The sequence below is a fragment of the Sebastes umbrosus genome, chromosome 14 (genome assembly GCF_015220745.1).
Source record: "Sebastes umbrosus isolate fSebUmb1 chromosome 14, fSebUmb1.pri, whole genome shotgun sequence".
In the NCBI taxonomy this organism is placed as follows: Eukaryota; Metazoa; Chordata; class Actinopteri; order Perciformes; family Sebastidae; genus Sebastes; species Sebastes umbrosus.
The window spans coordinates 30,760,851-30,771,754 of NC_051282.1; the positions used below are offsets into that span (position 1 = coordinate 30,760,851).

Here is a 10,904-nt window from a genome sequence, read left to right on the forward strand (position 1 = left end):
GGATTTTTGTTTTCATTATCTTCTTCATGGTCTTGAGTTTTACACACATCACAGGAAGTCTCTCTTCCAGTCACTCAAATGTTGCAACCAATGTGTGACCTGAAACATCCTCAAGTGGATTGCATTAATATAGCAATGGCGACATCTACTGGCTAACATGGTTAATTATGTGGGGTTTATTTTTTAATATTTGACATGAACAGAAACTATTTACAGAACGAGGAAGGGAAGATTACGCCTTGCTGAATCATTGAGGTGTTCCAGCCAAACTGTGATGAGAATGGGGTTAATTGCTTGAGGATTCATGCCTTGTTCACTGGGAGCACCTGCTGGTCACAAGAACTCATAGCAGGAAAATCATGAGCTCGTGTAGATGGGATGTGGTCAATGTTGATACCCCTTACCAAAATAACCTTCATTCAAGTGTGCTATTAGTATACTTCTTTTTGATTTAAAATATGAGTATACTTTCAGTTTACCTTTTATGTATTTATCAGAGATATACTTAACAAAAGTAAACATAAGTATACCTAGTTCATACTGACAAGTATACTTAAAAGTCTAAGTATGCTTGGTTTATACTGACAAGTATACTTAAAAGTCTAAGTATACTTGGTTTATACTGACAAGTATATTTAAAAGTTTAAGTATGCTTGGTTTATACTGACAAGTATTCAGAAAAGTCTAAGTATACTTGGTTTATACTGACAAGTATTCAGAAAAGTCTAAGTATACTTGGTTTATACTGACAAGTATACAGAAAAGTCTACTTGGCTCATATGGACAAGTAAGTCTAAGTACCGAAAAGTCTAAGTATCCTTGGTTTATACTGACAAGTATACAGAAAAGTCAAAGTATACTTGGCTCATACTAACAAATATACTAAGTACCATAAGTTTAAGTATACAAAGTATACTTTGATGAACTAAAGCAGAGATACTCACAATGTTTTGCAAGTCCAAGTCAAGTTTCAAGTCTTACAGGACTAATTATTCATCTAAAACATTATATTTTCTTATGAATGATGAGTAGTTTTCATGTGTCAGTTCATAACCAGTTGGTGTGAATGTTTTTAATGTTTGTGTTTCACAAATATAGTATTTTGCAGGGCGAGGAAGGGGGCTTTTTGATTGTTTAACAAGTTGAAGGAGTCACAAAAGTCCACGTTTATCAAGGACGTGCTTTAATACATGTTGCAAAGGCAAAAGCATTATACTCAGTTATAAATCTGGAATGTCTGGGAGGGAAAACGAGAGAGCATGCAGCGTTTAAAGGCACCTTACAGAACATTTTTTTGCACTTTTCAACTAAACACTGCAAAGCAAATACCAGTCAGATGACATGGGCTTGGGACGACTTTATGTTTGGGTTTGCTCTTCAGTCGGTAGCTCCGTCAGGTGTGCAGGAAGGACATGCAGTTACAATATCTACTGCATGTGTTTCTGTGTGTATCATGGTCGCTTGCATCTGCACATGTCAACAAGCTAACTTATTGCATAATAAATTGTGTGATATATATGTAAGGCACTAACTGACACCACGTGGTATTCAGGAGCTTAAAAGCTGGGGCTAAATGTGACCTGATGCTAGACAAATAGAAATTTCAATCCAACGATTCCAGGGAGGGTGGAGGTTTTATTTGATCTGAAAGCTCGTGATGCGAACATCCCCATCGAAGCTGATGCACGAGTACTTCTCCGCACCCATGCGGTTGGGGAAGTGGATCGCAGAGCCGTCTGTTAAAGTCACCAGGAACTCTGTCGGGGTGAATTGAACGACGATCTGGATGGTAGGATGTGTGCGAGAGACAGAGAGAAAAAGAGGGAGAAATATTTTATTAAATTAAAATTAGCTGTAGAAAGAAAAACATATAGATATATAGCTCTCATAGATCTCTGTAAGTCCATAAACTGTGCTCAAATGGTTAAAGATATCAGAGGTACAGTGACGCACTTTTTCCAACAGAGGTCACTAAAGCTGGACATACACTCTATGATTTTAGAAATGTTGTTGTGTACTTCCTGCTCCTACTGTACGAGTTTACAATGTAAAGCCAAAGCTCATGATTTACGTGGTCACACTGTACGGTCCGATTGTCAGCCACAACCTGACATGGTTGCTCGCACTGTACGTGTTAAATAGAAAAAGAAACATGGATAGTCGGCTCCTGAGGGCCGTTCTGTCTGTTGACAGTTGTCAATAAAGATTGGTTTGAAAGCTCCGAGGCAGGTAAAGTTCGTTAGCTAGCAGAGGTCTGTACCAAGCCCCCAGGAAGAGTGCTGGTTGGGTCAATCCCAACTTTCATAGTGGCCAAACGGCGGTACTACAACTTCCGTTGTCCGTCACGTGATGCCATTGGACCCAAAAGGACTTTTTCCCATAGACTTACATTGGGAAAGATACATCTGTAACTCAGAGGATCATTTTTTTTTAAGGTGAATCAACTTTCCAGTACGAACACTCTAACAGCCCTTATTTAAAAAATAGATTTTTTAAAGTTGTAAAATGAACTAACAGCTGAATTCAGAGTTATTTCCCTTCCTCCCTTCATGTGAGTGAGACCCAGACCGAGACTGGAACGCAAGCAGTGACGACGGCGTGATGTTGGGACCCCGTGACCGAGTCATGTGACCGAGCGGATGCTGCGGCGCATGTTCCATGTGCCGAAGATCTGGGTAGTTTCCATGTGGAATTCGAGCCATTTAGGCTTCATGCTCCACTGAGACACTTTCATAGGAATGAACAACGCCTGGCCTCCAACGCTGGATCCAGTTCTCTTTATACATCCATGAGTCTGTACGGGTCACAATGCTAACAAGGCAGAAACGTGCTGCCTTGATCATCTGTGCCATCCTGTCTGCTGAAATGTCTAAAAAAAAATGAAGGCATTGGTGTAACATTATATGGCCTCTCAGGTGGACAGTATGTCTTGTCCATTTTGCAGAGAGAATTGGAGGTAAGCTAGCTACGTTTTATTAGCTATATCTATTGTAGCCTACATTGTTATATCGATAGCTTCACTCTGATTACTGTAAGAAAAGTAGAAAAAAGGCGCTGACGTTGGGGAATCGGCTCGTGGCTCTGCTTCAACTGTGTGAGAGCCTGTGGATGGACGATCAAAATTTCTGACATGTCAGAAATTCATCATGCCGGAGGAGTCATGCGACTCAAAATTCGGGCCAGAAACAGGCTATAACCGTGCAGTGTATGCCCGGCTCTACAGACAGAAAGAGGCATGGGACGTATACCTGCACACACACACACACACACACACACACACACACACACACAAACAGGACCTCTCACCTTGAACTCCTCTCCCTGGCGGAAAGGAAAGCCTCCCTCGCGGTGCTCATCGCACCACTTGCCACTCTGGTAAGAGTTGCACACCACCGCATTCTCGTCTCCGTGGGCGTTAAAACGAGGGTTGATGTGCATGGTGACGTCCTTCTCATCAGGGCCGATGTTCATTGCGAAACTGTGGCACAAAGTAGTAAAAAGATGTATTTCTGCATACTGCATACTGCATACTTGTATTTTGGGTTTACTAGAACATGTTAACATGTTTTAATGTTAAAAAAAAAAACGCTTTACTTTTCACTCTGTTGTGATTGGTCAACCGAACCAAACTCTTCAGACTCCGTTCCAGCTCTGCTTTAACTAACTTTGTTTTGCGTGCCAAACTAGCTGCTAGGCAGGTATAGAGTGCTCCAGGGATGATGTATTTTTGTAGGCCAAACAGGAAGTTAGCATCGCCCTGGTTCCCTTGACAACCAGGGCGACCATTGGCTTTTGGATTATTGCAGAAAATAAGCTCTGTGGCAAACAAACGTTTATGATATTTACACGGTTTGTGAGATAGAAGATAATCTTAACAAATGAGCACCACTTTTATGATTTTTGAAGAGTAAATGCAATCACCAGAAGTAAAAAGCTGACGTTAGGCTATAAACTACACCACGGTCATATGAGCGCGGGTACACACAACGAGGCTGTAATGGTGGATGAGTCGACGTGATGACGTTTAGTAGTCTCATTTAGCCACTTGTTAGCAACCGCCCTGTGTGGGATAACAAGATGTTAAAATCTCTTCAGCTTGTTTGAACCACAGACTTTATTTCAGGCATCTAACTAAAGACCCGTTGACTTCCAGACGAGGGAACAGGAAGTGCTAAAATACTAACTCATTCCAGGGTTTTTTAGGACTCATTCCTGTAGCACTCTATTATGCAAATGTGTTACTTGGTGACATCACCGCGTTACGGAAGAAAAGGCGGGACTTCAATCAAGGCATTTCAGACAGTTCAGGAGCAGTGTTTCTGTGGGGGAGAGTAACTCCCTTTGGCCGGGGTTAGGGTTAGGGTTACTTTGGGCTTTGTAACTTTGCAGACCTTTTACATGCACAAAAAACACTAACGGAAAGGGGAAAAAAATACTAAATTGATGCCCTTTAATATGCCTGCTTATATTTAAAATGGGTAAGAGGACACCAAGTGCACAAAATATGGAGACAACCTCAGCAGTTGCGTGGTTTCTCTTTTCATCTGCTAACCATCATATCTTCATCACCCACACTTTACTGAGGGGAAGTTAATAGGTAGTCACTGACTGTAACTGATTACAGATTCCACCTCCAGCTCTGTGTTGGTAGTAGATTATATGCAGTAAAGAACGGCCCTTGTGTTGAGTTCAGTCACAGCATTCAACAGTAAGTACAGTAGAGAGTAGAAGAGGAAGAAGATTAGGAAGGAAACCCAGAAGAGGCTCAGTTTCATTACCCTCAGCCACCTCCGCTCTGTTACTTCTGTGTTTAGTACTCACTTTGTAGCATCAGAATTAGGGACTCCAACAACAGTCAGAGTCTGTCCGGACTTGAAGGACATGTTCTTTACGATCATACCCTGTGCAGAGAAACAAGGGGGTAGGAAAGGGATACAGTACGTTATTGTGTGCAAATACTACTGGATTTTTTACTAGATCCAATTATTATTACAGCTTCAGGCAAAAAGCAGCGCCAGCAGCAGCAGCCAACTCTCAAATCCTCACTTCATCCTCTAAAATTACACCATCATGTGTTTTCAATTATTCTCCCATCGGCCCGACTGGTCAGAGATTCCAGCTCTCTCCTGTCCCGTTGCCATGATCCCTTTTTCTCTCCACACAGCTTTTTGGCAGAAGCTAAAGATGTTGAAAAATGATGAGGGACTACCGTTAAACTGAGTAATATTTTCCTAAGTGAAATACTGGATGACAAGCCGTACACGGTGGGAAAGAAAAAGGCTGAGCACAGCAGAAGTCCTCAGTTCGGTGTACATGTGGCAGCCAGGGGAATACTGAGCCCAGCCACTATTAGGAAATGGTACTACTAGAGCAATCTATTATTTGGTTGTGAAACACAAATCAGCGCTGTTTAACATTTTGTCACTTTGTCAAATGATGTGTCTGGGGAACTGTTAGCCGTCGCCGGGGCAACAAGTACAAATATAGTTTATAGTTAAACACGTGTGCTAAAGTAGAAGGTTATTGGAAAAATCTGATTCAGACACAGTAGAAACACGCTCTTTCACAATCTTCTGGTCAGAAACACATTGACAAGTGAACAGGAAATGATTTGACACAGATGTTTTAACCCTTTTGTGCAACCGAATTCTTTTTTTTCCTTTGGTGGAAGTGTTGTCTGGTCATGCCGAAGCACAAATGTGATGAAATTTTGAAAATCAGTCAAATCATTTGGCTGAGAAGTGAGTTTTTCTAATCATACTATATCTGATATTCAGTCAGATACTGTTTGTGCAATAGACTCCGTTATATTTGAGGAAACAACAGCAGTCCCATTAGTCCAAATACTAGATATAGTATGATGGCCGTATCTCAGAAGCTACAAGGAGCACAATCAAGTATTTGGTATCTATGAACTCATAACAAGTTGAATATCAAAGATATGCACACATATGCAGTGCAAAAAGACATTTAATAAACACAATGATTGCGTTTTTCCTCATTGTGATTTTTCAAGTTGTTCTGTTAGATACTTGCCCAAATATTTTTGACCAATCAGAACAAATGTTGTGACGTTTTTCCTCATCACATTAAACATAGTCTTTGGGCACACTGTGTTTTATCATTTGCATCTACATGTGAGGAAACATTTCTTATTATGCAAAAAGCTTAAGATTTTTTTTCTTGATAGCAAATTGCATTTCATTGGAGGTTTCAGAGGTTGATCTGAGACAACTTTTCAGGGGACAGTAGCAAGAATTTCAACAACTGGTGTGAGTTTTATGCTCTGCAGCTGCTCCTTGCTAATCCTAACAATGTTAGATACAGTACAGTCAACAAGAGACCAAACTTTCCCCACTGAAAATAACTTTTAAAGGCAGTTTATTTAGTTGATAAAGTTCAGAATGATTAACATGGCTGACCATGGCAGACAAACTTGAGCACAGGAATTGGAGGGGGAATGACATAGTTTCCCAATGACTTCATTGTCCACCTGAACTCCTCTTTAAATAGTCTGTAGTCTGAAATAGGCAGATATAGTGCCATGTTGCTGGCGGTTTGTTAATTCTGGCAGAACTTGAGAGGATACGTCTGTAGTAACCTCCAACCCTATAACCCCCTAACCCCCCGCCAAAAATGATCTGGAAGATCAACTAAAGCATGAAATGAAAGGGAGGGTATAGGAGGGATAGGATGACATGGGTACGACATTCTTTCCATGTTAGAGTCCATCTGTAAAGTGTGTGGATATCACACGGAACCGGGGATGGGCTGGAGGCCGGAGCTGGCAGTCGCCCTGCATCTCTCTCTAAAAGCAATCTGCATACTGCATTGTGTTAACAGATGCCAATTCATTACACTCCTCACTGACAGAGTGACTGACTAAAAGCACTATGTGAAAGCAAATCTATTTAGAATTATGAATTACTCTAAAATATCTGTCATCCTGCTGGAAGTTCTACAAATATAAATACAGAATTAACCCTTTTTCAGTGCAGGAGACACTCCCTGATAGAATTACATAGAAATCCACCATCTAACCACTGCTCTTCGCTCCAAGAGGTAAACTTGAGAATTACAGCATGGCAGCATCTATTCCAGCCTCCGTATGAAGGACTTTATTTCATTTTATCCTTTAATGTGATTTAAACCTGCTTGCCCCCCACCTCGCTGTGCCCTCTGTTTACCCCCGTAGCCAACAAAAAGCCAGAATGATACAGGGCCTTTATTGTAATCTACTCACTTTATGACCCCAAGGAGACCAGAATGCATTGCTGGCTGCATGCGTTCAGCTCTGGGTATTGAGACTTGAGATGATTGGAATTAAATGGACTATAGCGTTTCTGTTCCAGTGTAATGAAATGATTAAACAGCTGACTTATTGTTTTATGGATTCGCAGCAGTTGAGAAAACTTGTATAATGTGACTAATGTGCATGCACGTGTGCTCAGTGGTGAATAGTTTGACCATAAAAGGCAATCTAAGAAGCCCAGACCTCTCAAACACAAAATACAGTTAAATGAATGAGCTGGTTTAGTTCAGTTCAGCTGCAGTTTATAAGCATGTCATGAGGTGCAGCTGACACCGACCAGCTGTCACTGTGCCACTTTTAAAACATATGACCTGACACTGCTCGTCCATCTGAGTCACAGAGTAAAATGAATGCAGGAGCACAACAGTGTTATAATATACAAAAAGAATAATACTTACTTTCATCATCTTTGCAGTAGATGTAGTCAGTGAAGTGGAGCTGAGAAGAAGTGAGGGTGGTGCAGCAGGGCCTCGCTCACTGCACCCTCACAGCATATATCCAGTGTGGGAGGATCCTTCAACCTGAGTGACATTTCAAGCAGCGAATTGCAATCAGGCCACCAGAGAACATCCACCAATGATGTCAAAGTGTTCTTACAGACTGTAAAATAACTATTTCAGTGCTTAACAAGTGATTGCAGACCTTAGTGGAGGGAGGATAATTAGTGATTTGTTGACATCAGGCTGTTAGATTGTAACCTGGTGGTGTGGAGACTGACTGCGAGAGAGGGGCGGACACTGGAGTGCCAGACAAAAATAGAAATGTATTTGTTGCCATGGGAGACAACTAAATATTTGGCACAGCCGGTATAGCCTTAATGTGCACTTACTGCATATAGCTTACAGTCGGAAACTTGAGTTTGGAGAGCAAAGGGCCAGAGTGAAGTGTTGAAACTGAGTCAAAATCCACAAAATGATCTGAATCTCTGACTCACAGTCAGACAGCAAGACTTTCATCTGCTGACACACACAAGTGACACAGCTGCAGTGACTCGATGAGGGGATGCACTTACACTGCAGTGTAATACAACATCATGTCATTTCTTTTTCTACACTATTTTCCCCATCTGTGTGTGTGACCTGAGTAAACGGTTGGGTTAGATCTCTTGCAATCATTCTGTGCTAATAATAGCCTTTATATTTTAAGGGGATGTTCATCTGATATGCACAGTGTAATCGTGTTAACTTCCCTTGTGTTTGATCATGCTGTATTCTGCACAATGTGACCTTTGGCCCAAACTAAGGCTCTGTTGTCATCAGAAGTTGATCAGAAGGAGAATGATCCCTTTGTCTTTTTCAACAAAGACATGCAAGATGCTGATAACTGAAAGAAGCAACCAGAGGGGGACAAAAAGGAAGAGCAGCTTCCCATCAGGGTGCATTATTTTACTGTAACCTAACCCTTGTCCTGTTTGCTACACTCTGAGCGTTAAATTAGAGATTTTTTGTCTCGTTCCTCGTCATCAGATTGGGATTACAAAATTGCCATGACACGCCCACATGCAAAGGTCTGCATACGTGGCTTCTTTTTTTGGCGGGCGGGAATTAATATCTGATCCATTAAGTTTTGGGTAAAAAAAAAAATACAATATGTTTACTGTCAAAGTTTGACTTCAGTTTGGAGGAAACATATTTGTATATTCAAAGCGTTACATGGGTTACATAAAAAATGTTTAGTCAACAGGGTGTGATAATGCAGAGGGGATTTAGATGGGGATCTTACAGCTTTATGAAGGGTCAAATGTTCCCAAATCACAGCATGGCTTTTTCTCTGGTGTTCCTCAAGGCCTTGGTGTCTTAATGTGGTATTTTGGAGGGAACATTGATCATTTTTATCAATTCTGGAGTGGAAAAAAATGGTTAAATTTAGCACCAAATCTGTGTAACAAATGGTATCAACCCAAAAATTGCTGAAACAATTTATGAGACACAGTAGAGCATGGGGGTGGACATCGATAATCAGAATGTTCTAAGACCTTATACACAACTTGACACACAGTGCTGAGCTGTATCTCAAATTAATCCTCAGGTTCCCAGCTTTCAGATGATGTACACCACTTCTATGTGACATCTACTGTTGACCTGCTATCTCCCCCTAAAGACCCCCTGGACCCCCCATAAAAAGACTAAAACGGGTCTATGCCCAACCTTCTTTTTCCTAAACCTAACTACAGTGGTTTTATTGCCTGAAGCACATGTTTCAGTTCACTTCACAACATTAAACACGTGTTTACTGTGACCGACAAGTGGGTCTGACAAAGCGTCAGTATGTCAGCTGATTACTAACAACACGTCTGCTTTTACATTATGTGCACTGACAGTCACACACTCACAAGTGCACATCCATCCGTGGAACTTGGTTCAGCTGTTCTTTCTGAATACTCGCTGACAAACAGTGTGTGGTTTGTTCTTATCTTGAACAACTGGCATCTATAAAGGAATTGGCATTGTCCAAGCCACAGCTTAAACTACATTGACCTCCTCATCCTCAGCAAACTAGCTTCATTTAATGTTTGATCTCTTTAGGCACACGATGTATATGAGCTGTATTAAAGAGATGCAGACGTGCAATGTGGCACAAAGATCTCATCTCTCCTCTAACCCCAAGACTCAGTCTCAAGACAGTCAGCAGTTCTAATGACACAGAGACCTTTCACATAATCAGAGGAAGAACACACACACACACACACACACACACACACACACACACACACACACAGAGTTATTACTGGCCTAAAAGAGTATTCGTTGTCATGCTGTACTAATGTTAATTTGCATTAATAGTAGTACCCTTTTTTAAACAATATGAACCTAATATTATATGTTATATATATATAACATATAATATTGTCAATACTGTATATATTGTTCCTATTTTTATATTCCTTCTATTTAAATTGTTCATATTTTATCTGTCTGTCTGTATCTTCATTTTGCAAATGTCCCCACTGTGGGACTAATAAAGGAATATCTGATCTCTTATCTTAATGCACGCCCTGCAAGAAGTACTACTTTTGCGTCCTCCATCTACACACATGGCAGTGCACAGACACACAGCTATCTCTGTTGATTGTTATATTTTGAGAGTTTTGATGGGATATAAATGTATTAGTCTGGTATTGTATCTGCTTCGACCCTATTAGTCCATGAGCCAGACCCCCAACATGTGTCAGTCGTGCCACTTTGGAGGGACCGAGTCTCATAGTGATTTTTTTAAAGGTCTATGTCCCTAGTGTTGGAAAATGGAAACATTTGAATGATGGAGGGATGAAAAAAGGAGTGATAGCAAATAGAAAGCCACCATCGCTGCAATGCTATCAGGCATTTTCCAACACTAGGGACATAGACCTTTAAAAAAATCACTATGAGACTTGGTCCCTCCAAAGTGGCACGACCAACCCCCTGGCTCATGGACTATATAGATGAAGTTGAAAGATGACATGTTATTTAGAAACAGGAGTGTTCACTTCCATCCAGTGGTCACAGTGAGGAACTGCAGCACCACATGATGGCTGACTGATGGCTGGATTTCTGCAATTTTACCTGACAGTTTTTCTCATTTGCTGTGGCTCAATTCTTGAATGAGAATTTTT

At 41.0% G+C, this 10,904-nt stretch overlaps 1 protein-coding gene across 1 annotated transcript; it reads right to left on the reverse strand.

Moving 5' to 3' along the window:
• Positions 1–1,162: 1,162 nt before the first annotated feature.
• On the reverse strand, positions 1,163–7,844 carry LOC119502431 (beta-galactoside-binding lectin-like). The gene is made up of 4 exons (XM_037793412.1): positions 7,711–7,844; positions 4,822–4,901; positions 3,307–3,478; positions 1,163–1,782 (listed from the first exon to the last, which is right to left on the reverse strand). Exons 1-4 carry the CDS (start codon positions 7,717–7,719, stop codon positions 1,636–1,638), a joined length of 408 nt encoding a protein of 135 aa, XP_037649340.1. The 5' UTR covers positions 7,720–7,844; the 3' UTR covers positions 1,163–1,635.
• Positions 7,845–10,904: the final 3,060 nt, after the last annotated feature.